This window comes from Antechinus flavipes, chromosome 1, assembly GCF_016432865.1.
Source record: "Antechinus flavipes isolate AdamAnt ecotype Samford, QLD, Australia chromosome 1, AdamAnt_v2, whole genome shotgun sequence".
Classification (NCBI taxonomy): Eukaryota; Metazoa; Chordata; class Mammalia; order Dasyuromorphia; family Dasyuridae; genus Antechinus; species Antechinus flavipes.
This window is the reverse complement of record NC_067398.1, coordinates 668,412,047-668,439,304: the sequence shown is the minus strand read 5'-3', so window position 1 is coordinate 668,439,304 and position 27,258 is coordinate 668,412,047. Positions and strand designations below refer to the sequence as shown.

Sequence of the window (27,258 nt, the reverse complement as noted above, 5' to 3'; positions counted from 1 at the left end):
TACTGAGAGCAGTCTGGATTAATAAGAGGCTAAGGAAAAAAGAGTGAATGGAAAGGGCCTGCCAATTGTGTTTCAGTATAGGTTGAAGATGACTGACCTCATCCAGGGTTGGGAGGTAGCCCGAATGACAGATTTCCTGTGACTCCAGGCCACTGGCTCAATTATACTGATTTAAAGACAAAGCTTTCAGACAGCCACAACATTCTCACAGCCTCCCATCCCCTTTCACCAGTAAAACAAGTTTCCAGCAAGAAGATCCTATACACACTGGACAGTATTTTGACCCCCGCCCTCCCAGGCTAGGTGAACACATCCCGCCAAAACTGAGGTCCTCACCCCCCAGCCCTGGAACCCTAGAAAAATCAGAGAGACTCTGATTTGTGTCCTGGGGCAATAGATTCAGCAGCTATTAATCTCCAACCGTGTGTGCCAGGAATGGTGCTGCTTTGGGGATACAAAGACAAAAACCACAGTCCCTGGCAGTTCTCCCTAAACTCTGAATGTCATTTTCTTAACTATTCCCTCACTCTCAACCTCGACTCTCATATAACAGCACCCCAACTGTGCCTTGGAGTGTAAGAAGTAATCTTTCTTTCAGGATTCCCTCAGTTCCCTTCCACATTTCGCGGTAAAACTATTTGATCCCCTCCTTATGTCCCATCCCAAGCCTTTCAAAAGACTCCCTTGCTTTTCAAGAAGCCTCCTTCATAGGCACCCCCAGATCATTTTCTTTTTAGGTCTTTTTCATCACCTCCTCGGCTCCCTCTCGGGGACCCCCTTACCCAATTCCTAAGAAAAGCCCCCTCTTTCTCATACCGCCCTCCACCTCATTACCTCTCTGAGGGCCCCCTCCCTCCAGATTCTTTCCTTTCGGACTCCCTTTCCCCTCCCCCACCTGCTCAGCACTCCCCTCACCCCCGTTCCTCCTCATTCCTTTTCATTCTCCCCCTTGCGCTCCACATCCCTGCCACCCCCCTTCTCAGCCCACCCCTCCTCTTCAGCCTCCCTCTCCCCAGCACTCTCCGAGTCCCGCCCGTTCCTCCTCAGTCTCCCTTCTTTCTCATCCCCGCCGCCCCCCTCCCCTCCTCCACATTGGGCCCGGGCCTCAGGCTTCCCCCGCGGCTCCCCCCCGGGCTCTCAGCCCCAGCTCAACCCCGCGCGCAGTCGCCTCCGCCCCCGCCCCCGCGGCTCCGACCCCTCTCCACAGTCTCGGAGAAGCGCGTTGTCAGGGGCAGACTCACCTCAGCGGCGGCCAAACAGGAGCGGGATGTGAACGATAGCAGCAGTGGCGGCGGCAGCAGCAGAAGCGGGAGCCTGTCCCCCCGCCATCCCCTGGTCCGCCCGCCCGCCCCCCAGAGGCTCGGGCTCCTCCCGGCCGCTAAGCTCGTAGCCCCCACTCAGCGACTCGCTTCCGGGTTCCTGGGGGCGGAGGGGGTGGGGGGGCGGGAGAGAAGAAGAAGGGTGAGTGCAAAGGAGGGGAGGAGGAGAGGCGGGGCGTGCTGGGAGTGAGGGGGGGGAGAGGAGGGAGGGCGCCGGAGGCGAGGAAAGGGAAGGAAGTGCCCCTGCGGGCGGGGCCTGGCGGTCTAGGACGCCGCGCCCCACCTAAGGACGAGACCAAGTGTGAAAGTAGGGGGACAACAACCTCAAAGGGGAAAATGAGCCTTTCCAGGGCCAACCGAGTCTCTGTTCTGGACCCATTCAGAACCTTTGAATAGATATATATATATATCCATCTCTATAGTTCTGATATCTCCGCAAAAGAGTCAGCCTCGTACTCTGGGGGAATTCCTGGTCCTACCCTTCTGGGAATGATCTCGCCCACACTTCGGGGCGGGGCTGAGGCGCTTCCCGGCTCCACTTAACTCCTCGTCAATTCAACGGAGACGCGGGAAAATGGCGGAGTCCCGTTTTAGGCCTCCGGGGTGAGTCGATGATTGACTGATTGACTAAGTGATTGACTGACTGACTTAGGAAAAGGAAGACATGGCGCTCGCGCTGTGGGGCAACTTTCCGAGGGCTGAGGGTGAAAGCGTGTAAGGTTACGGTTAGAGAAGGCCTCCTACAAGTTTTCTCGGAAACCCCCGATTCCCACGTCCTTCGGACCCCAACTGTGTGTCCCTTGACCCCCTCGGAACCCGTTTCCCCCACCTTGTTGGTTGGGGCAGGCCATGGGTCGCAGAGAAGAAAGCTGGGTTTGCATCCTGCTCGCTCCTCTAGTCAACGCCCTCCTTTTCTCCGGGCCTCAGTTTACACTTCTGTAAAGGGAGAGAGACACGTCTAATTTAATTGGTGTAATGCGGGGTTGAAAGAACGGAAGAAGATCTGGGTTCGGATCCCAGCCGACATACGCCAAGAATTGTGATAGTTTTTATTAATGTAGCACTTTAAAGTTTACGAAGAGCTTTCCAAATATTATTTTAACTTCACAACATTTCTGGGAGTGAGTGCTCTTATTATCCTTATTTTACAGAGGAGGAAACAGAGGGTCAGAGAGGCACCCAGGGTCGCACAGCTGCTAAATCTCTAAGGTCACTTTTGAAGGCCTTCTCTCGAGCTAGGGTTCTTTTTGTGCTGTTTCAGGAGGTCCTTCAGCGAAGCCGGATCCGGTGCCCCTGTGAACTCCAAGGGTAAAGGGAGAAGAGTGCCAGGTAAGCCAGAGAGGGTGGAACTGTGGCCTTGGAATTCATCCTACTCGAGCAAGTCCCTACTGTTCCATTGGAATCTTGTAGCTCCGAAAAGTCAGGATTAAAAGCCTAGAGCATTTAGGCTGAAAAAGTGACATTTTGAGCAAGTCATTTAATCACTCTGAGCCTCAGTTTCCTAATCTGTATTTAATGGAATTAGATGATTTATAAAAGCCTTTGCATCTTTAAGCCTCCTGATCTCATGACTTCAAAACTCTGTATAATTGTGAACTATTATTGGAGTCTGTGTTCTAAGACCCCTTCCAAATGATAACCTCATTTATGTGGACAATTCTAAATCTTAAACAATCTTAAGAGTCACATAATCTTTAAAGAATCTTAAGGTCTTAAAGAATCCCAGAATCTTTAGCCAAATTCTTAACTCATGAAGAATCACTTCTACAATGACAGTAAGAAGGCTATTCAGCACTTTGCTTGGAGACTTCCAGTAAGGAATAGTTTATTACTTGTCAAGGTACTCTGTTCCACTTTGGGTAAGTTTTATTGTAGGTCAGTCATAAATTGGACTTTGCAGCTTCACCCTTTTCACCTGTTCTGCTTTCTGGGGCCCAACAGGACAACTAATTTCCCTTCCACAAGGCAAGTCTTCAAATACTTGTTATAATTGTCCCATTTCCTAATTCTTTTCTATAGGCTAAACATCTCACTTTTTTTTTTTTTTTGAGCTGTTCCTTATATGACATAATTGTGATGCTGAAATCTAGTTGATTTTATCAGACTTTTTTTTCCCCACAGGCTGTTTTGCTGTTTCTTCATGTCACACCCATTAACCAGTGTCCTCCAAGATTCTGTCTTGTACTGTTTTCTCTTTTCCTTATAGTAGGAGTTAATAACTTTTCTTGTGTCATGGACCTTTTTACAGTAAGCCTACAGGTCCCTTTATGTATAATGGTTTTTAATGCATAAAATAAAATATATAGGATTACAAATGATTAAATTAATTACAATTAAAATGCAGTTATCAAAATAGTTTAAAAATATGCTCATAGACCCTCGGTTTAGTACCTTAGCTCTACATTGTCTTATCTGGTATTCTCATTAACTGTTAGTTCATTTATCTCTATGCAGATGATTCCCAGATGATTCCCCTGGTCTTTCTCCTCAGTTTCAGTGATGTATTATGAACTGCCTCTCAGACTCCTTTGAAATGTATATTCTAAAGGCATCTCAAACTCAACATGTCCAAAACAGAATTCAATCGCTTTTTCCCCTAAACCTTTTCTTTCCCCAAACTATTGCTCTTGCTGAACCCACAAGTTCAGTGTTATCTTTTATTTCTTAGTTTTTTTCCCCATATCTAGACTTTTAAGAAATCTTATAATTTCTGCTTTTACAACATCACTTGTGTGTATCCTTTTCTTTCCTTTGACACAGTCACAACACTAGCTAAGGCATTTAACTCTTCACTAATCTATTGCATTAGCATTCTAACTTGTCTTTAGACCTCTCCCAATTCATCCTCCACTTTGCTACCAAGATGATTTTTTTTTTTAAATGTAGGTCTGATCATGTCAACCTTTCCAAGCTTGAGTAGCTCCCCATTATTCTATGGATCATATATGAAATCCTCTGGCATTTGGGGCACCCTTCCTAATTTTCCAGTCTTCTTAAACTTGACTATTTTTTGTGTTTAATCCAGCTACACTCATTTGTGCACTGTTGCATATACAAGATGCCCCATTTTTTGTCTCTTTGCTTTTGCATTAGCCATTCTTCCATACCTGGAATGTTCTTCCCCTAACCCTCTCTGTTCTTAATTTTTTTTATTTTTTTCAAACAATTCAAATCTCACTTTATGCAGGAGACTTTTCCCATTTTCTCTCTCTTCCTTCTCCTGTCAGTCCTGAGTTGCTAGCATCTTTCCTCAGATTATGTTCCTGTACAGATACTATTCTGTATATATGTATGTGTGTCTGTTTGTCTATGTATTTATTTTTTTACATGTCTTCTCAATTAGAATGTGACTTCTTTGACAGAGGGTGAGAGGAGGAAAAGAGGCTTTGACTTTTCTTTTTGCCCTCAGCACTTATCACAGTGCCTGTTACATAGTGCTTCATAAATGATTGTTAACGATTGACCATTCTTTGAACACTATCTTATTAGTGTTCTTCATAAAATATGGCAACCAGAACCTAACAGAATACTCCAAATATTTTGACTACAGAATATGCTGGGTACTATAATTTCTGTAGTCCTAAACACTAAACATATTTTTAATATTTTTCCCACAATTACATGTTAAAACAATTTAAAAAATTTTAAAAAAGAGTTTTGAATTCCAAATTCTATCCCTCTCCCTTCCCTCTCCCATCTCTAAGGTAATAAGCAATCCAATATAGGTTATGCATGTACAGTCATGCAAAGCATTTCCATATTAGTCATTTTGTGCAAGAAGACTAAAATAAGAAATAAACAAAGTGAAAAAAGGCATGTTGTAGTTTGTATTCAGACAATATCAATTTTTTTCCTGGAGGAAGCTTGTTTCAGTGTCCTTCAGGATTGTCTTGGATCATTTTGTTGCTGCGAATAGCTGAGTCATTCATAGTTCTTCATTGTACATTATTGTTGTTACTGTGTACAACATTTTTACGGTTCTGCTCACTTTACTTTGTATCATTTCATGTAAGTCTTCTGAGGTTTTTCCGAAATCTTACTTATCACTACATATCTCTTAATGTGGCCTAAGATTGTGTTAGTTTTCTTGACTGACATGTCACATTATTGACTCTTATTTGGGCTGCTGATTTAAAATCCCTTGATGAATTATTCATCTTGAGTTGAACTATTGTCTAGCTTCACTTCACCTGGCCTGTATTTATTAAGTTGACTTATTAAACTTGTGTAAAAGTGTACACTTATTTCTATTAAATTGGATTCAATATGTTAGTCTATAAGAATTGTCAGTCCTGTCATTTAGTATATTAGCTATGCCTTTCACATTTGTCATGCATTTTTGATAATCATATATCTTATTGTTGTATCCAGATTGTTGTAGAAAATATTAAAATAGTTCAAAGCTAAGCACAGCTAGGACACTCTAGAGACCTCTTTCTAACTTGATGTTGATAATGACTACTCTTTGAGTCTGATTGTTAACCAGTTTTGAATCTATCTAACTAGCATCATTTAGTAGCATATGAGATTTTATCAAATGCTTTTCTGTAGCATTCCCTTGATTTAGTATCTGATAACTGTCAATAAAGGAAATGTGGCTGGCTGAGCATAACATGTCCCTAATAGAATGTGGGGGCATTGTGAAAACTACTTTTTCTAGTAGATCATTACTCATCCCTTTAATAGTACATCCTAGAATTTTGTCAGGTTTTGAAGTCAAGCTCACTGACTTAGAGGTTACAGACATTCACAATCTTTCATAGGTCCGTTATAAACTTAGTAATCATTTTTTGCCAGTACTTTGAATTACTAATTCATGGAGTCTTAATAACTTGAAGTCATCAAGAGTAGATAGTTGTTACTTTATTACCTTTCCCTTTTTAATCAACCCTTTGCCTATTTGAATAAGACTCAGATCAATACTACAGTCATGAATTTCATCCTACTAATACTTTAGGGATCAAATTTATCTCCTTGCATTAGCATCTTTAGTTGATGCTGTTTCTTACCCATGTTTTATGCATTTGTAAATAGCCATCTGAAGCCATGGGTTTTATTATTTGTTCTTTTCTTGGATTTTTTTTTCCATCTCTGAATTTCATTATATAGTTGGTTTGTTTGCTGTTCCTATGTTTTAGAAACTCTGTAGAGTCCAGCTTGGAAAGTAGACACTTTTTTCTTTTATCTTTCATCTTTTTTAGTTTTATTCCCTTTATGTTAGATTTGTAAAGCCCAGGAAAATGCATTGTTACCAGTCTTTGTTAGTTGCAATCCATCCTTGCCCAGAAACCTATCATTTCTATTTTTTATTCTGTGCTCCAGAAGTTGAAAACTCTCGGATATCTTTTTTTTTTTTTAAAGGGAAGCACTTTTAATTTTTTTTTTTTTTTTTGCCCAATTACATGTGAAAAACAATGTTGACATTCTTGTTAGGATTATTACAAGGTGCTAAGTCGGTTGTCTAATTTTAGCATGGTGTTTAGCAGTTCTCTGGTTCACTAAAGTGCTTACTCTGCTTCACACCTTTCACACCTTTGAGTTCACACCTTTAAAAGAGCATATAAAAGGACAAGTCCACTGGAAGCTCCACGAGATTGACAAGTCATAAGGACAAGCCCACTAGAAGAGGAGCCCACTAGAGGAGGAGTTCACTCTCGGAGGCAAGACCAGATTCATTCTATTTTCCACCTTTGTGCTATCTGGAGCCTTTGGATTCAGAGAGAGCTAGAGGCTGAAGCTGGAAGAGACAAAGGCCTAATTGCAAGAACTCTCGGAACCAAGGAGAGAGATAGGTCTCTAAGAAAGCTAACTGGGCTATTTTGAAGGAAAAAATAAAAGATTTGGATTTTAGCTCCTGGCTGCATTTGAGGTGATTATTACTCTGAACTGAAATGAAGGCTGCCTCCAGAAGCCCCAAAGAAATCTGCTCCCAGAGAATGATTATATTTTAGAGAAGAGAACATTACAATTCTTTTTCTAAATTTTGAGTTCTGAATTCTCTTCCTTCTGTTCTCTCCCCTCATTGAGAAGACAAGCAATATGACATAGGTTATATATGATCAGTCATGAAAAATACACTTCCATGTGAACCATATTGTCAAAGAAAATACTGACCAAAATAATAAAAAAAAATTAAATAAAGGAAAAGTATGCTTCAGTTTTCATTCAGACTGCATCAGTTCTTTCTCTGGAGATGGATAGCATTTTTCATCATAAGTCCTTTAGAATTGTCTTGAATTGTTGTATTACTAAGGATAGCTAAGTTTTTTCACAGTTGATCATCATACAATATTATTGTTTCTATATACATTGTTCTCCTGCTACTGATCATTTCTCTGGATATCAGTTCATGTAACTCTTTTCGGATTTACATCCTGCTTATCATTTCTTGTAGCACAATAGTATTCCATCACAGTTGTATACAATAGCTTGTTCAGCCATTCCTCAATTGATGGACATTTCAGATACTGTCTTCTTAAGAAAGCAGTTGACTTCCCAAATATGCCTTTCTCTTTTGAAGCCCTTGTTTTTTATTGGCTGCAGGGATAAAAACATGTGGGTGGCTTCTTCAGTTTCATTTACTCAAAAAATGATGAGCAAATCACATTTGTATAGTATTTTAAGGCTTGCAAAAGATTTTTCCTCACAACAACTTAATGCAAGTAAGTAATTTTCTTCCTGTTTTACAGGCAAGGACACTGAGGTTATGAGAAATTTAAATGACATTCAGATTTAAATGACATCTACATCATGCAACTAGTAAGTGATAGAGGTGGGTTTTGAAACTGAGTTCTCTAGGTTCCAGATCCAGCATTGTATCCATGCTGCCACACACATTCCCTTTTTGTAAATTTTTGATGATGATAAAGTAAGTTTCTGATATGGACAGAAAGAAACTATTATTTTGGAGAATGAGACAACTAGCAGAATAGCCGAGTGTTCCAAAAGGTTGTCGAGTATCTTGGAGTTGGAGGAGGGAGGGTAGGGCAAATTGAAATTTTGCTGCTTTGGTATGATATGTTTTTTCCTAGAACTAAAAAAAATTATAAAGTATGAAGTACTATAAGTGGAAGTATTTTGAGCAACACAGTATTCTTTTGTTTCCACAGCTGGAAGAATAGTAGAGTCTCGGTATTTGCAATGTGAAAAGAAAAAAGTTGTTAAGGTATAATATTATTTATTTTTCTAATTATTGTTTAAAAAGTTACTATAAATATCCTTGTAGCAAATTCTATGGAATTCATTTTAATTAATGTGAATTTCAAAATTCTCTAAAGGGGAATTTAAAGAAAGGCAGTCTTTGATGAAAGAAAACTTCATAACAGAGCTATTTGAGAATGAACTAAATTGCTTTCTGAGGTAGTATGCTCCCCATCATTTGAAGTATTTAAACAGACTCAGACAAGACAGTTATTTATTGAGTAGGAATTTGGACTATGCCATTTAACTTTGAGGTTCTGTTATTCTAAATAAGAGAATCTTACATTTTTTTGCCAAATTTCATTATTTATATTCAAATGTTTTTAATGACCATTGTTGTGGTTGACTCTTTTGTGTCTTCTTAAAAGAGATATTTTATTTTTAATCTCTTAGTTACTTCCTAACTGATGTCATATTGCTATAGGTAGATCCACCCTCTATTGATAGAATAGGATTCTACTTAGGAAATTTTGGAATTAAACCTTTGTGTGAAGATATTCTTAGTTATCCTTTTATTTTTGAAAACAGAACATTGAAATTAACTGAAGTATTGACATGGGAATGGCCAAGGGAATAAGTTAGATTATCAGGGATATCAGTCGAGTGTAACAGTTAAAATTTTTAAAAAGACTTTGCTGCTATAAAAATATTTACGTTATGTTAGACTGTTCAAAGAACATGATATTACTTTTGGTTAGATTAATTTATTTTGTAATAGCAATGTTTTACATCATCTTTCTTTTAGGGCTTCACATGAAGCTCTAGAAAGGTCCATATGTGTTTGGTTACTGGTTTTAGAGGATTCAGTGTGTCAAAATTAAATTTTAGAATGCTTTGCCTATACTAGGTAATCAGTAGATGTTTGAATAAATGAAAAAGGAAATTTTGATTCAGCAAGAAGAGAAAAAGATAACTGGATTATTTGTAATATATTTTTGTACTTTATGGATGATGTATTTTAGTGGCTTTTAAATCTTTTTAAATTTTTTTTCTTACTGCAGGTACTTGCAGCAGATACTTCAGTCAACAGTTCCAGTGGAAAACAGATTGAAAGTGGAAAAAAATCTAATGTGTCTCAAAAAGGTAGCAAAGGTAGTTTACAACTTTGTGGGAAATTTTAAGTCATCCAGTAGTTCCAAGTAACATTACTCAATTCATATATCAAACTTTTTTTCTTTTTTCTTTTGCAACTACCTTAGCTCACACCATAAACATGTCTCTTTAAATTCTTTTTTTTTTTTTTTTTTTTTTTTTTGGCTGAGGCAGTTGGGGTTAAGTGACTTGCCCAGGATCACACAGCTAGGAAGTGTCCTCCCGACTCAGGTCCTCCTGACTTCAGGACTGGTGCTCTATTCATTGCACCACCTAATTGCCCCGTCTCTTTAAATTCTTAAGCACTTAGTACCACATTCTGTTCTTTATGAATTCTAGTTTTCTTTACAATTATTATTGTAAACTCTTAAAAAGTAGGGATTATGCGTGTCTTTTCTCAGTTTTTCAGATTTTGCAGTTTACTGCTACATGTTACCTCTCAGGTCCTTTGCCTCTTCATTGAAAGTTTGTATAGCAGGGTAATACTCAGTCAGGATTAATTCAGGGAAGTCACCCAACTGTTTTCTTTTTAGGTTGATATCTCTACTCTTAAGCCATTACCAATTTCTTTAAAGATAGTGACATCTTTTTTGTTCATGTTGCCCCTCAGCATGTAGAACAATTAAAACAAGGCTTGGGTTCATAAGGCTTAGTTCTCTCCTGCCAGGTATATATCTTTCACCTGTCCTTCAAGGTATCTGATACCCCAGTGAAGTATGAAGAGGAATTAAAATGATAAAACTATATTTAAGTGACTTCTGGTTTCTAAACCAAAGAACTTTAGTTGCACCTTCATATATTTTGGCAGATTTTAAAAAGTATGATCCCAAATTTAAATCCCTAAATTAAATTTTAGTTCTAAAATCACTGGGATGATTTTTAATGCATTTGCTCACTAAAGGGATAGTTAATAATTTTTGTTTTATTGAAATATGTCAAGAGCAGAAGTTATAATTCATTTAATCTTATATAGTTTTCTTACGAAACATAATTCCCAAAGCTCTTCTACATTCTCTCAGAACAAGTAAAATTCTTAAAAGGTTAATGATTATTATGGTTGTCTAGTTCAAATTTATAGTATAGACAGGTTGTATTTATTTGTACTTTTATGAATATTTTATTCTAATCTCTGATAAAATTGAAGGGAATGGTCCTCTAGGAAGCTTTTTCTGATCATCCTATTATAATTATTCTCCTTAACTTTTAAGTACAGAGCTGATTCAATATAATCTTATTGGGGAAAGTATGTGTGCGTGAGCGCACGTGTGTATAAATTCATCAAGGGCAGAATTGATGATTTTTCATTTCTTTTGTACTCCTTCAAAGTACTTAAAGTACTTTGAATTATTTTATTCAGTATAGTACTTCCATTGTATTGGATATGCTAGTGCTTGGCAATGAACAGTGTCAGGGAGAAGGTGAGATAATGAAAAGAGCTGGGTGTCCTTTGTGATCTTGGGCATGTTACCTCTTTAGACCTGGTCTTATCTGAAGTTGAGTAAAATTGGATTAGATGATCTCTAAGGTCCATTCAGCTTTTAAGCTGTGAATTTCTGAGATAATCTACTATCTCATTAGTGGATAGTCTCATTTCAAGTAGTGGAAGTGAAATGAGAAGTTTGAGACAGTTCAGTGTAGTAGATGAAATGCAAGACTTGGAGGTAGGAAGACTAGGTTAAAAGGTTATAGCTATATAATTGGGAAAGTTACTTTTCTTTGTAATTCAATTTCTTCATATGTAAAAGGGTTGTGGGGGGAGGGGAGGCATTAAACCAAATCATGGAGGTCATTTAAAACTATAAATCATTGTTCTTATGAGAAAAGGTGCAGAGATGAGAATATTTTTGTAGATGTATAGGTAAGACAGGAAAACTGCTCTTGAGTTTACTGCATAAGAATTACTCATCTGACTCAGTAGTACACAGTCAGGCTCTTTCCACATATCTTTCTTGTGTGCAGATTGTTTTAATCTTAATATTGAGTAAAAATTAATACGGTCAAAATGACAGTAGGGAAAAGGAAAATGAAAATCAGATTGATAAGTGGCAACTTTCAGAGAATATTTTGCCTAAATGGGAAGAAGGCAGGCACTAAATACAGTAAAGGATGAAAATAGAATGAGGGTTAAAAAAATTGAAAAATGTAGGAAAAACAGGTTTTGTGTTTGTGAGGAATTTTGCATGTTTGTTTTGAATAAAGTTACATTAATGAGACATCCATTCCTAAATTAAATTTTTCCTCATTGACATTTCATGAGCTAACTTTCAGGTATTTCTGCTTGATTATTAGATAATAATCAGATTGAAAAGAATGATTTGCAATCAACTCTGTTAGATGGACACAGAACTGCACCTCCTGATCTGGATCTTTCTGCTATTAATGGTACATAATTTGCTTCAGAGTTACTTTAGTGTCTTCATTTGGAATGCTCTACATTTTGTAGAATCATGTTGAAATACTATTTATTCTTTGTTTGATTTAGATAAAAGTATCAAGAGAAGGACTCCACAATTAGCCAGTAAAGCTAATACAGGACAAATTTCCAACACCAAAAAACCACAACCATCAAAAAATCGCAACATAGTAAGTGTTTTGAAGGGGAAAAAAATACTCTAAAGGAGGGGGTCTTAACCTTGGGTTCATGAATTTGAATGGGGAAAAAATCTTTATTTTCAATATTCTTTCATTGAACTTTAGTATTTCCTTAAAGATAATATTTTCTTCAATTATTTAAAAAACTTTATTATGAGAAAGATGTATAGATTTCACCAGATTGCTAAAAATTATACAAGACACAAAAAAGGTTTCAAACCCCTGTTATCATCCTATGAGAAGAGAAAGTGTCTTTGTCACTGATTCAGTAAACATTTAAGGATCAATGAGTGATTAGGACTATGCCGGGTACTGAATAACATAAGAAAATTATTCATATTCTCAAAGAATTGGGAAGACATAGGACAGAATTAATTCAAGATACAGTATTATCCCAATGAGCTGTGTGACTACAAAACATGAAATACTCTGAAGAGAGCACAATGGCTGGTGCAGCTTTATCATAGCAAAGAAGGAACCAGAACTTGTGCTTTGGAGCAAAGATATTAGACCAGAAGGACAATGGACAAGCATCTGACTTTGTTGCCCCTCAGATATTCAGAGAACCTGGTTAATCCCTTCAGCCAATTAAGTGGACCCACTATTGCAATGGGAATCCTTTTGTTGAGCACTGTGTTAAGGCCGAAGCTATAAACTTGTATTTGGTTCATGGCAAAGAGATCTATTATACTACCTGTCAGCTGGGTTCTGGTAAGGGAAGGACTCAATAGGTGCTGAGGCCTCTAAAGAAGGTTCATTCTTTGGCACTGGAGTAGGGCTTTTTCAGATCCTTACCAGTGAGGCAACAGATCTGTTTAAGTATTAGATGAATGTTGTTTGAACTTCAGTCTTGAAGAAGACCAGTGATATCAGGAGAAGGATGGCTTGGCTTCCAAGTGAATTGGATTTAAGTGAGGCAGAGCTGTGCAGAATCATCAGTCTCACTCTCTCCTCCAGAGGCTTTGGAGGCTGGTGACAAGACATAAACCAGGATAATTGACAATGGCCTCTCATACAGTGGGAGACTTGGCCTTTTCAAGCCAAAATCTTTCCTAGGTCCCAATTTGAGATAACACACATTCAATAATTAAAGACTAGATAAGAAGGAAGGCAAAAGATGGCGTAGTTTACCTTCAAAACAGAATCATTCTACAAGGGAAGATTGTCAGAGTTTCTAGCCAGACCAGAAACAGTCATTATATACACTCACTCTCTTCAGCTGATTGACATGTGGTATATGGATCAGAAAGGAGAGATAACCTAATGATGAGAAAGGAGAAACAGGATGCAAGGACAGAAGGATCAGTGGGGTTTTTATAGGGATCAAAGATAGGTTTTTCATTTTACCTTTAAGTAATAATGATACATATTATATATGTTGTACCTAAGACTTACAAAGACTTTACATGTTTGGTCCTTTTAGTAATCCTGAGCGGTGGCAGCTTCAGTGACATCTGTTTTATAATTGAAGAAGCTGAGGCTGAGAGATTCAGTGCCTTAGGTCATAGCTCATAAGTCCTCTAGGGTTTTTTCCATTGAAAACTGCTGCCTGGTCTAGTGGAAGCAACACTAAAATGAAAGAACTGGGAATTTAAAAAGAGGGTAGTTCCAATTAGAATTAATACCGTCCCATTTATTTCCAAGCATTCAAATATTTGTGTAAGAAAAATTCGGATCAATCATGCTTAAGCAGAAAAACAAAAGAAATTAACAAATTGCCCTTTAAATGTCCATATTCTTATAGGGATAACTTTTAAGAAACTTGTCCCTAGACCTATGTAATATACAAATTTATTGAATTCTTATGTCCTTATATACTCCTTCAAGGATTCATGATTTCATCCATGGGATACCTACAAATGCAGGCCATAAACCCTTCATACTTTAGTTTGTTTTGTGTGTTGCTGTATCCAAAAGAATTTTATAATCTAGTGACTAGCCTTCTGGAAAAAGTTGTCTCTAAGCCTGCCTATGATAGATGAACTGTTCCCCATCAGGGCTCTACTTGAGCTTTGCTAGCTTTGCTGGACCTTGCAGAATTTGCCCTTTACTAATATGTCTTTGGATATGCCAGCATCATTGCTACCTTTGTCAAAGTGGAAGATATTCATTGTATCTAAAAAATCTGAAGGCCAAAGCCAAGTCCAGCAGTTTTTATTTTGGTCAGAAATAAAAATAATGATTTGACCTTTTATGAGCCAATGCTTTAATTACAAAATCTAGGGAAACTTTAATAGTCAGTGTCTGCCTAATTTTTTTCTTTTTCTCTATTTCTGAGTGTCAGCAACAAAAGTTTGTTGACAAGGGGTAAGGGGGCATAAATGGCCTTGAAACAAACTTAGCTGACTCCAATTTTGTCAGCTGGGTTATCAAAAGCAAAATACTAGAGAGGAAGGAAGGGGAAAAGGAAAGAGAAAAGCTTAACTTAGGGGTAAATAAGATGGCAGGAAATACAGAATTAGTTATTTTAACTGTGAATGTGAATGAGATCAACTCTCCCATAAAACTGAAGCAGATAGCAGACTGGATTAAAAGCCAGAATCCTACCATAGGTTGTTTACAAGAAACACATTTAAAGCATAGTGATACATACAGAGTGAAGGTAAAGTGCTGGAGCAGAATCTATTATGCTTCAGGTAAAGTAAAAAAAAAAAAAAAAAAACAGGCGTAGCAATCCTGATCTTAGATCAAGTAAAAGCAAATATAGATCTAATTAAAAGAGATAAGGAAGGAAACTATATTTTATGAAAGGGTACTAACATAGATAATGAAGTAATATCACTATTAAACTTATATGCACCAGGTGGTATAGCATCCAAATTCCTAGAGAAGAAGTTAAGAGAGATGCAAGAAGAAATAGACAACAAAACTATACTAGTTGGGGATCTCAACCTTGCACTCTCAGAACTAGATAAATCGAACACAAATTAAATAAGTTAAGGAGGTAAATAAAATGTTAGAAAAGTTAGGAATGATAGATCTTTGGAGAAAATTGAATGGAGACAAAGGAGTTTTTTCCTCAGCGGTTCATGGAAATTATACAAACATTGACCATGTATTAGGGCATAAAAATCTCAAAATCAAATGCAAAAACGCAGAAGTAGTAAACGCATTTTTTTCAGATCATGATGCAATAAAAATCACATGCAATATAAGGCAAGACAAAATAAACCAAAAGTTAACTAAAAATTAAATAATCTAATCCTAAAGAATGAATGGGTGAAACAGCAAATCATAGATACAATCAATAATTTCATCTAAGAGAATGACAATAATGAGACAACATAACCAAAATTTGTGGGATGCTGCCAAAGTGGTTATAAGGGGAAATTATATTTCTCTGGATGCTTACTTGCATAAAATAGAGAAGAAAAGGTCAATGAATTGGTCTTACAACTAAAAAATCTAGAAAAAGAACAAATTAAAAACCCCCAATTAAATACCAAATTTGAAATTTTGAAAATAGAAGGGGAAATTAATAAAATTGAAAATAAGAAAACTATTGAATTAATAAATAAAACTAAGAGTTGATTTTATGAAAAAACCAACAAAATAGATAAACCTTTAGTTAATTTGATTAGCAAAAGGAAAGAAGAAAATCAAATTTTTAGTCTCAAAAATGAAAAGAGAGAACTTTGCACCAATGAAAAGGAAATTAGAGCAATAATTAGGTGTTATTTTGCCTAAATATGTGCCAATAAATTTGATAATCTAAATGAAATGGAAGGATATCTACCAATTTTGTCAGCTGAATGTTAAAAGAAAACATCTACTTTTTCTGGACCAACAAGTGTTGTATCAGGGATTATTTAGGAATTATATGAAGGAAGTATGTAACACATTTAAGAAGTAAAATCTACATATCTATAATTACTTCATGCCTGGGATTTAAATGTACATAAGCATAAATTTTCATTCTGTCAAACAGATAGAAGTAGCTTCCTTAAAGCAAATACATTTTGCTGAGGTTTTTTAAGAAATTATTTTCAAATTATTTATTTGAATACTAGTTTCTTAGACAAATACAATTATATTTGGTACTCTAGAGTAATGCATTTAGCCAATGTTTTCCATGTTTATACTTGTCCCCCAAAACTTGTAAATTTAATCCTCAAATCTTGTAAAACATAAGGAAACTTGTTTCCTCTAGACAGAATTTCTTACTCCAAATTATCTCTTAAAGACAAATTTTATTTAAGGCAACATTAATGTTGTTATTAGGGGGAGGGATAACCCAGGGGTTGGGGTAGGGAGGAAGAAGTAGAACCTAGTTCTTATTTTCTGTTTTACGTAGCTGAGCCACTAAAATAACATCTCAGTCTCTTGGGGCTCCAGACTTATGGTGCTTTTTCTTAATCTGTGGGGTAATAGTTGTCATTCCTTCTCAATGAATCAGGCTTCCAGGAATCGGACTATGTATATCTAAGGAATTCATTCAACATGTATCACCATTTTGTACTGAATTGTTGTTACAGGATAGCTTGGAGATTTTCACAATTTTTCAAAGTGTGTTAGTTACTAGTGGGCTGCAATGGAATCTTGGGTCTTTCAGGGTTAGTAGAATGCTTTTGACATGGAACTATTATTCTGACAGATATTTTTTTCGAGAATCCCAGAGTTAATTAGTATATAGAGGCAACATGGTGGAGTGGAAAGAATTCTGGACTTATAATCAGGAAAGACCTGGGTTCAAATTCCACCTATACCACTTACTAGATGTCCTTTATTTAACTTTTTTTTTTTTTTTGAGATTCTGTTTCCCTATCTTTAAAAATGAGGATAATAATACCTATACTTTGAGCTTCACACAGAAGTGGTGTGAAAATCAAATGAGAAGATGTATTAATAACTTATAGTTACATATTATATTAAGGTTTACAAAACACTTTACATACCTTTTCTCATTTAATTATTACAAACTTATGAAGTAGATACTACTATAATCCCTCTTTACAGATAAAAGACTAAAGCTAGCTCTGAGAAGTAAGTTGACTTGCCAAAAGTCACTTGTTTCATAGATAGAATTACATTAAAAAAAAAAAATTAAATAATAGCTTTCCATTTTCAAAACACATGCAGAGACTGCCCTCAACTTTCATCCCCACAAAATCTTGTGTTCCAAACTTTTATTCCTTCCTTCCCCCTACCTCATAGATAGAATTTAAATCCTATAGAGGACAAGTCTTTTTGATTCCAAGTCTAGTTCTCTCTCCATTTTTGCACTTGTCTTCTCTTCAATGTAATAAATACTTGCCATCAGAGCCACTCCTACTAACCGCTCAATTCTAAAATCCCAGCTTCTTCATTTTTAAATGTCATAATGTATTAATACAGGTATTCTAACCTTCTGCCTGAGGCTTGTAGCATTGCTGCCCTCATTGCTGTATCCTTTCCCTGGCCTATTTTCTTTCACCAGAGAAACGCTGTTCTCTACCTATTGACAGATACCAATTCAAGATGATATGGTGACTTGTCCAACCCTTTACTTCTCAGTGTCTAGAGGGAAACTTTGTTCCTTACTCAGTGATGGAACAAAAGGGTCATACTACTAAGTCTAGTGCTATATTAACTTATTCTTTGTGGGTGTTCAATTCTTGTTCTCCGAAGTATCATTTTCTAGAATTTTTCATAAAGTCACCAGTACTTGTATAGCACTCAAATACCCTGCTTAAACTGTCATTTATAAGACAAATCTATCATCTCCTTGATCTGCAACAATATAGACTGCAGTGCCTCTGTGCCTGCCTATTCTGTTTACCTGTTGTTCTTGTCCTATAAGTTCTTCAAGGAAGGTTATCCAGTGTGTTAGAAGCCTTTTTCTAGAAATAGTAAAGGGTCTCAAAAGAGCTCTCTGGCTCCCCATTAATTTCTTTTTTCTTGCATCCTTACCAACCCATCTTCTATCCTATAGTTCTTTGATGACTTCTGAATTCCTTGTTGTTGATGTGTTTCAGGCTCCTCACCCACTGTGTACTTCATTGTTCGTCATGTGGCATTTTTATTTTGGTAGAGAACATTGTTATTCCGTGTGGAATTAAAAATTCCCTTTCTAATATTGATTAAGAACTGTACTAGTAAAAGTTCCTTGAGGGTAGACATTTTTTTCCTTTTTATTTTGTTTCCCAAACCCCTAGTGCAATTCTTTGCAATAAGCTTTTTTTTTTCTTAAATAGACTTATTGACACGATGTTTTTACATCACTTATGTTTCTCCCCTGGGACCTTATACTTCCTCCCAGAGAGCCTTCCCTTATAACAAATAAGTTTTTGAAAAGGAAAAACAACTCCAGGAAAACCACTTATTCCCTTAAAAGAGTCTGTTATATGCAATGTTCCACCCTTGTGAATTTCTCCTATCTCTGCAAAGGAGCATATATTATATCTCTTTAAAACTTCATAATTTTACAACATTCCATTTCATTTGCACTGAAATAATTGAGATTGGTTCTATATCATTTTTATTGATCCTTTTTACAGTTAACTGGTTTTATCCTGTATCTGCCTAAATCATAGTTTCTGAACTTAGTGTAGAAATTCACCTGGCTTGTAATGAGTTAAGAAATTCTATTCTCTTTGCTAATCACTATTCTATTCTTGGCTTAAAGAATTCTGCTAACCTTGGAGGATGTGGATTGCTTTAACAGAGTTGGACCTAATATCTATATTACTAAGCTACTCTTCAAGGATGTCTGCTTTGCTACCCAGGGAAGCCTCTGCCACTATTTTGCAGGTGGACTCAAACAATGAACACTTCTTAGTCATAGGAGGGAAGGAAGAGAAGGAACCATTGTTCTTCTTGCCTCATTTATATAACCAATCATATTGTCCTTAGACATGGTATCAGCTACTCTGCTCTGTTCTATATAATATTCTCCAAAATCATTCCCCTGATTTGGAGTCTTTGTTTTACTAAGAAAACTGAGATCCAATTTACAGGTAAATTTGTGCTTTATTAACAAATTGATTGTGCTGAAACCTTTGTGCCTCAGTTCATTCTTTTTATGTTGAGTCATGATATTCTTTTCCTGTGTTTTCACTTGTATCGATGTTTCTCATTTCTAATAGCATAGGATTTTTCATTACATTCAAGTATCACAGTTTATTTAACCATTTTCCAGTTAGTGAGTATCTGCTTTCTTTACAATTTTTACTACTACAAAAAATGTTGCTTATAAATATTTTGATGTATATAGGACCTTTGTTTTTGTCATTAACTTCCTTAAGGAATATGCCTACCCATAGAGTATCTGGGCCAAATTATATACTTTCTCTGCATAATTCCAAATTGCTTTCCAGATTGGTTATATCAGTTTACTTTTCCACCAACAGTGCATTAATGTGCCTGCCTTTCCATAACCTTTCCAACATTGATTGTTCCTATTTTTTGTCATCATTGCCAGTTTGCTAAAGGTGAAGGTTGTTTTGATTTACAATTCTCTTAAAAATTATTTGAAACAACTTTCATATGATTAATAATTTACAATCCTCTTGGGAATTCTTTATGTCCTTCTCCTTTGACCACTTATCTCTTGGGGACTGTCTTCCATCCAGGTTTTTAATGTTTAATAGAATTTAGTTACCGTAGATAAATGATCAATTACCTACTTGATAGCAGGGATCATCAAAATATAGCCTATGGACCAAATCTGACTGCCACCTGGCTTTTACATTTCAGAATTCCATTTTGTTGTGTTTAAAATCATAAAGACCATTGATAGCTTTTTGTACATAAGGCCTGTAAACAGGCTGAGGGTCAGATTTGCTCATCACTGTTTACAGCATATAGACCTTTCATACAGGGACAAAGATAGTGCAAAGAAAACATTGCCCCCATAACTCCAGCCTTTGCTGAGTTCATTTTTCACAGTCCTTTTAAATTTATTTTCCTACTTTTCCAATTGCTACAGTGACAGTACCCTAAGATGAATTTATTGCTTCTTTATTCCAGGGACTTTGAGCAAACTAGAAATAGTTAGACCCAAAGAGTACCCAGCATGTATCAAGTCTAAATGTTTTTCTCAACAGGAACTGCAACAAAGATCCAGAGCAAACATAAAGGGCAAGGACGGAGGACTATCGGATTTAGAACCAGAAGGGACTTGAGAAATCATCTGGGCCACCTTTTTTATTTTGCAGATGAGGCCCAGAACTTTAAAGGAGATGAGGATAGTTTGCAATCCTACAAATATATTTTTGAATGTTGAGTAGGAATTTCTAGTCCTGGGAGGATACTGATATGTGTGAACTAATTTGGAACATAAATATATTATGAATTTTTTTCCCCAGATTTATTTGAAGAAACAGAATAAGCAAAAAGAAAAAAACTGAAAAGCAATACAAAACAAAATGAAACAAAACAAAAGAGAATATTATCATATGCTCATTAGAACATCAGGGAATATATTTCAAAATATATAACAACAAATATCAATTTAAGAAAATATATATATTGGTAGAAGAAGTTATATTCACGAGTATCCAAATTGTTCTTTTATTCTCTGCTGCATATCTTATTTATTTTATTCTTTTTTCCCCCTTTTCAGCTCACCCATCCTCAAATAATCCAGAGTTAAGAAAAGATATGTTTATGTATAGCTATGTAGATATATACATAAACAGACTCACACATACACATATTCTTACATACACACTTGTCTTTCCTATCTCTGCTATTCTTTCATTAAATTCTACTCTGTAATTTGGCTTACTATTACTTAACCTCCCTCCACCCAGGGATCTCTCCCTTGTCTTCTTCCCTCACCCTTTGCTTCCCCAACCACCTATCTTTCCATCCTTATTTCTTTATAGATTTTGGAGGGTGCTATATTCTTCATGGTATATATGGGGGTGTTGCCTATTGAACTCATTCCCAATGTTTTTTTTTAATACTTGCTTTTTAGGTTTCCCCAGAAGATATCAGAAAGATGGAGTCACAGACATTACTTCTAACCCTTCTGACAGTGAAGGTAAAATTAAAGGCAGTCAAATATATTTATAGAACAATGAATGAATGAAAAACATGAATTGCTTTCTCTGTGCAAAACACTGCTGCTCACTAGGACTAAAAATAAAAAAGCAGAACAATGTCTGTTCTCTAAGATCTTATATTATAATAGAAAAGACAATATATTTCATTTGCTAGTCAGATGGAAAAGTTCCCTGGTCCTAAAGGTACAATGACAAAGCAGAAGATAATGCATTTTCTTGAATATTATTTCCACTGGGAAAGCCATACCCACATCTTCTTTAAAACCATTTGACAGTATTAGGGATGTTTGAGGTGAAAGATATCTTTTCAGGGTCTTCATTGTGGTTATTGGGGGAGCAGAGGCTGCATTTCCTACAGAAGTAGTAGCCAAGTCATCTCCAGAGTTGATTCCTTCATTGATGGTTGTCTGGTCTGGATTAGAAGCACGTCTCTAGGTGGGTGGTGATGCTATTTGTGAGGCTCCTGGACTAACGGTATAGATCTGTTTCTTTGTTTGAGGGAAATAGGCAAGGTGGAGGTGGGGTTTTTCTAAATAACGTTTTTTTTTTTTTCCAATTACAAATAAATACAATTTTTAACATTTATTTTTTATAAATTTATGAGTCCCAAATTTTTTTCCCTTTCTTCTCTCTCCTCTTTCTAAGATGGTAAATAATTTCATATAGGTTATATGTTTATGATCATGTAAAACATATTTCCATATTAGTCATGTTGTGAAAGAAGAAATGGTTTATCAGAGGAAAAAAGGTGGTGGTGATTTAATTCACCTGGCACATGAAGAATTCCTATCTTTCTTAGGGTACCTTGCATGCTCTGTGGTAGCAATGGGGCTAGGGGTAGCTGGCTTCTTCTTCATGGATGCTTAATGCTCTAGGGACTACTTGAAAACCAAGTCTGGGTGCAGAAGACTTGCATTCCCAAGGCTTTTGTATATACCTACTTAACTATGGCAGTTCATTGATGGTGGTAGTGATGGTGAGAATTGAAGTCTATTCTCCACCCTTTGATTGAGCTTATAGAGGTCAGGCTGGAAGCAGAGCTGGTAGTCTAGAGGGGATCACAATATGTTCCTCAGATTCTTGGTGTCTCTTCATGAGTTTAAAGGAAGGGAGTGTTGAAGTGATGGAGATAACTGGACTCCCCTTGATTATGTTGCCTGTTATAGTAGAGTTTGAGAGAGTATGGTGTGCCAGGTGGCCCACCAGCCCTGCCTCTGACACATATTGGCTGTGTGACTACAAGCAAAGTACGGAATCTTGCCCCAGCCAACATTTTAAGTTTAAATTCAGACATTTTTCAGATCTCATTGGCTCATAGATTTAGACTTAGGCCAGACTATTCATTCTGTGGAGTATAAATGAGTTGCTCATTTGATTGTGAGCTCCTGGAAGGGCAAGAACTATCTTTGTTTTTATTTGTATTTATATCTCTAGTCTATTAGTACCATACCAAGTACATAGTAGGAGGTTAATAAATTTTTTTTGACTGACAGCCTTGCCTGAAGTGACATGGATTAACATTTTTAAAAATAGATTTTGAACTTAGACCTTCTGCCTCCATGTTCAGAGATGTGTTATCCACAGTGCTGTGCTGCCTCTGCCTTAATAGAGAGAATCCTTGTAAAAGAATGCTTTGGTAAAGAGTTATGATAAAGTTGCTGGAACACTTTTGGATTTTACAGATGAATAAACGTGTTGCTGTAACAAAAGAAAAAGCAGAAAAAAATCTCATCATGCTATGTGAAGAAAAGGACAGAGTGCAAAAAAAAGTGCAGGAATTAAAACGCAAACTTCTGTTCCATCAGAAAGAACAGGAAATGGTGGACACACTTGCTACTCAGGTTAGTCTAATTAATTTGTATTAACGTTTATTAGAGATTGTGCATTTGTAGGTGAAAATAACTAACAGGAAACTGTGAGGTTTCTCACCAAGTGGTGACATTTATAATAAAAGAAAAATCTGTTTGCATACTTCTGCTTTCTAACTCTGTTTAGTTAAAGTACACATGTAAGAAGTAGTATGAAACCCCACTACTTCTCCCTTGTTTTGGTGCCAAAAAACTTATTTAGAGTGAATTTTCTAACCATTGATCTATATCAGTAATAGCAAGTTACTCCAAGTACAGAAATATAATGTTATGATTGGTATTTTAGAGTGGCAGACTAAGAGATACTGGATTGTCAGTTACAGTTTTTAGTTTATAGTAATGCTTTTTCTTTTTTGCTTGCAGAGTGAATTGCTTGCTCCCTTTGTGGCAATGTCTGAGAGTTTTAAGAAGGATTATAAAACTTTTGCAACTGCACTGGACTCTACTAGACATGAATTACCTGTGAAATCCATTCACATGGAAGGAGATAGGGACAAATTTTTAGGTATGGATGTCATAGCCATTCTACATAATATATTATAGACTCACTATGCAAATAACTTCCCTTAGTGGAGACTATCCGTTTGACTCTGGGAAAGCCAGTTCACATCTTCGAACTTCATTTTCCTCATATCTGAAATGGAGATAATACTATTTAGCAAAGAGCTAGATAGTGCAGTAGATAGATATGCTTGATTTTAGGCCAGTGTTCTGAGTTCACATCCAGCCTCAGGCACTATAATGTATGACTCTAGGTAAGTCTTATAGCCTCTGTTTGCCTCAGTTTCCTCAACTGTAAAATGAGGATAATAATGACACCTATATCACAGGGATGTTGTGAAAATCAAATGAGATAATATTTGTAAAACAGGTGGCATGGTATCTGTAGTCGGTACTTAATAAATGCTTAGTCCCTTCCCTACCCTGTTTGAACTGTCAATATAATATAATACTAGGATAGCACTTTGCATACTATAAAATATTATACAGATATGAGTTGTTGTTATTTTTATTTTAAAACTGAATCTTTATCTCATTAATAAACTTTTTTTTTTTAAAGACTTAAAGATATTCTGGGAATCTGATAGCTAAAAACACGTTTCTAAATGTTTATTTTTTCTTTATAGATGATTTACAGCACCAACTATCTATCACACAAAACTTGTTGGCAGAAGTTACAACTGACCAAGTAGGGCAGCATGCTAAAGTATTTGACGTGTTGGATGAATTTAAAGAAGTAGTGAAAAAAAAGGATCTAGAACTCAAAAGGTATAATACTACATAAACTTGCTTAAAAAATGTTGTAACATTTTATTTGTCCAGAAAAATATGAACCACAACTCTGCTAGCAAAGTAAGTGGGGGAAAAGCCTTTTGCTGAACTGTGTTGAAAAGTACATTGAATTTATGTTAAGATATTTTGAATCTATTGACCTGTATTGCTTTGTTTGCAATCATAAAAGACTTGATAATCTGGTTTCTTAATCCATAGCAGAATGTATTTTCAAGATGTCTTCTGGAGCCAGGTACAGAGATCAAATGAAGTGAATATAAATGTTAGCTATCATCATCATCATCACTCTGATTGCCGACCCCAGAACATAGAAATGCCTGCCACATAGTAGGGTCTTAATAAGTGCAAGTTGTCTGAATTAGAATTATTTAAAAAAAACAGAATTGCAAAAGTAGTTTGAAGCCATTTGGTCGTGTAGCAAAAAGCCTTAGACCATTGAATCACCACTTGAAGTTGTGTTTATTAAAAAGTTATAAGAGTTTCTAATGATGTTCCTTAATCATTGGGAAAAGTTGAAATTTTGTTTTGTGTATTCTTAATAAGAATTTCTATGTAAAATGCATCAAATGTAGTTTGGATATTAAAGGAAATAATTAATTCTTCTGGAAAATTTCTTTTAAGAAGCCACTGAAATTGTTTTGCTAGCATTGTGGCAAAAAGAGCTCTTCAAAGTGGCTTTTGCCTTTGGGTTCTGTTTTTGTGATGAAAATAAAGTAAGGTAAAGGCTAATTAGAATCAAATGATAATTTAGTTAGAAAGAAAATTAATCAGTGTTCTTGTGCAGTTACTTCAATTGTGTCTGATTCTCCGTGATCCTTTTTGGGGTTTTCTTGACTAATAAAATTCTGGAGCAATTTGCCATTTCTTTCTCTAGCTCATTTTACAACTGAGGACACTGAGGCAAAAAAGGTAAAGTGACTTGCTCACGGTCACACAGTAAGGCTCAGGCCAGGTTTCAACTCAGGAAGAGAAATCTTCTTGACTCCCAGTCCAGCTTCCTGTCCATTGCATTACCTAGGTGCCCCTAAAAAAGTCAGCCAGTAAACCTTTATGGTAAGCAGTACACTAAGCTCTGAGAACATAAAGAAAAGCAAAAAATCTTGCTCTCTAGAAGTTTATGTCTGAAAAGGAAGACTACATGCAAAAATAACCTTGTACAGACAGGATGTCTCCAAGATCAACTGGAGTTAATATCAGAGGGAAGGCACTGACATTAAGGAGGGCTGACAATGGCTTCTTGCAGAAGATGGGACTTTAACTGAGACTTGCAGGAGGCCAGGGAATCCAGGAACTGGCCATAAAAGTTAGTTCCAGCCCAGTCTCAGTCTGTCTTTGTATCTTTTGTCTGGCTTTCTTTGCTTGTCTGCCTCTCTCTCTGTCCCTGTTTCTGCCTCTTGTCTCCTCTCTGAAATACCCATTTAGTCATGAAGTGAAAAATGATCTCTAGTAGGTATAGAGTATGTACTGGTCTTGGAGCCAAGAAGACTTGAGTTGAGATTCTTCTCTGGATGTGTGATGGTGGCTGTATCATTTTGTGTAGCTTATTAAGAGTTTATTAAGTCAGTCACCTGTCAGTTCTTGTACTACTGATAAAATTATAAAACAAATAGTGAGGTTGCAGTCATTAGGTGAGAAAGAACAAAAAGATGAAAATGAATGAAAGAAAAAATACACATTCAGCAAAGACGGATTGTGTATTTTGGAATCACTTGTTCAAGGCCTCCTTATGATATGTGTTATGAGCTCTCTTAATTGGGGGGAGATAAACTATGCATCCTAAGGATGCAATTGTAGCCTTCAAAACATAAAATCTCAGAATTGGAAAGATCCTCATGGTATATAAATAAGCCAACTCTATATCAAATGCATGAATTTTTCCATTCAGTATCCCCAACAATTGGTCATGCAGTCTTTGAATATGTCTAGTAATAGAAAGCTCACTGTCTCGTGAGACACCCTGTTTTGCTGTTGGATAGTTCAGAGTATTAGGTAGTTCTTCCTTATATTGATTTGAAGTCTTCCATCTTTTAATTTCTTTAATTGGTCCTCAGGGCAGCTAAGTGACTCAGTGGATAGAACTTGATACCTGGAATCAGAAAGAGTTCAGATCTGGCCTCAGACACTAGTTATGTGATATTGGACAAGTCACTTCACCCTGTTTGCTTCAATTTCCTCATCTGTAAAATGAGCTAGAAAAGAGAATGGCAAACCACTGCAGTATCTTTGCCAAGAAAATCCCAAATGGGGTCACAGAAAGTAAGAAATGATTAAACAGTTGGTCCTTGTCATTTTCTCTGAAGCCACATGATGGCTCTTCCATTTTGGTCAGTGAACACATTCCCTTTAAATCTTCTCTTGGCTAAATGTTCCTGGTTTCTTTAACCAAACAGGCCTTTATTTTTATACCATTTCTTTACTAATATAGACTTTGCTGTGGTCATCCAACACATGTCATTGGACAAAGAAAATGCCAATTTTTTTTCTGATTTGTTTGCAGGAGCTTTGCCCACGTGCTTAACTTATCCTCAGAAGTCAGTAAAGAAGCTGCCTTAACTAACCAAGAAGTCTGGGAAGAGACTCAAGGGACACAGAATCTAAGCCAATGGTATTTTAATCAACAGCATTCAGAGGATGCTCCAAAAGACAACTGAAGGCTCAATGGGTACTTATGTTTTTAGGTTTATCACATCAACAATAAGTTGTCTCTGACACATTTTTGCTGCGTTTGTTTTCTTATATTTTTTCTACCATATGCATAAATAGTTGAGTACTGTTGACAACACATTTTGTCTTTTTGGGACATTCAGAACACATAGCACTTTAAATCAATGTGTATTAAATAAATGCTTTTGTCTTCTATTATGTGAGAGATTTGGGGTGTTAAAAATAAAAGTTCCTGACATGAAA

General features: G+C 36.4%; 2 protein-coding genes across 7 annotated transcripts in view; one reads left to right on the top strand and one right to left on the bottom strand.

Moving 5' to 3' along the window:
- Positions 1-1,369, bottom strand: part of MYO9B (myosin IXB) — a 115,990-nt gene extending 114,621 nt beyond the window's left edge. For 3 of the 4 annotated variants that reach the window (XR_007949587.1, XR_007949588.1, XM_051972099.1), the window contains exon 1: positions 1,242-1,321. The gene's annotated coding sequence lies outside the window, so the exon portion shown is untranslated. Of the gene's footprint in view, positions 1-1,241 lie in introns of all 4 variants that reach the window. The other variant, XR_007949589.1, reaches the window with a different exon arrangement.
- Positions 1,370-1,740: 371 nt separating this feature from the next.
- HAUS8 (HAUS augmin like complex subunit 8) lies at positions 1,741-27,258 on the top strand. 3 transcript variants are annotated; one of them, XM_051972096.1, is made up of 11 exons: positions 1,741-1,922; positions 2,581-2,648; positions 8,429-8,484; positions 9,521-9,611; positions 11,901-11,993; positions 12,094-12,194; positions 21,103-21,168; positions 22,873-23,031; positions 23,422-23,563; positions 24,186-24,327; positions 26,849-27,258. In XM_051972096.1, exons 1-11 carry the CDS (start codon positions 1,894-1,896, stop codon positions 27,000-27,002), a joined length of 1,101 nt encoding a protein of 366 aa, XP_051828056.1. In that variant the 5' UTR covers positions 1,741-1,893; the 3' UTR covers positions 27,003-27,258. The 3 variants fall into 3 exon arrangements, with proteins under 3 accessions (XP_051828056.1, XP_051828057.1, XP_051828058.1); XM_051972097.1 differs by having other exon boundaries at positions 1,742-1,922; positions 9,521-9,602; XM_051972098.1 differs by lacking the exons at positions 1,741-1,922; positions 2,581-2,648 and adding an exon at positions 8,019-8,091.

Bases quoted from the DNA above. Each gene is read 5' to 3' on its own strand.
- HAUS8 (XM_051972096.1), top strand. From the start codon at position 1,894: ATGGCGGAGTCCCGTTTTAGGCCTCCGGG. The intron at 9,612-11,900 runs GTAGTTTACAAC...CTTGATTATTAG, and splicing joins GTCTCAAAAAGGTAGCAAAG to ATAATAATCAGATTGAAAAG. The intron at 11,994-12,093 runs GTACATAATTTG...TGTTTGATTTAG, and splicing joins GGATCTTTCTGCTATTAATG to ATAAAAGTATCAAGAGAAGG.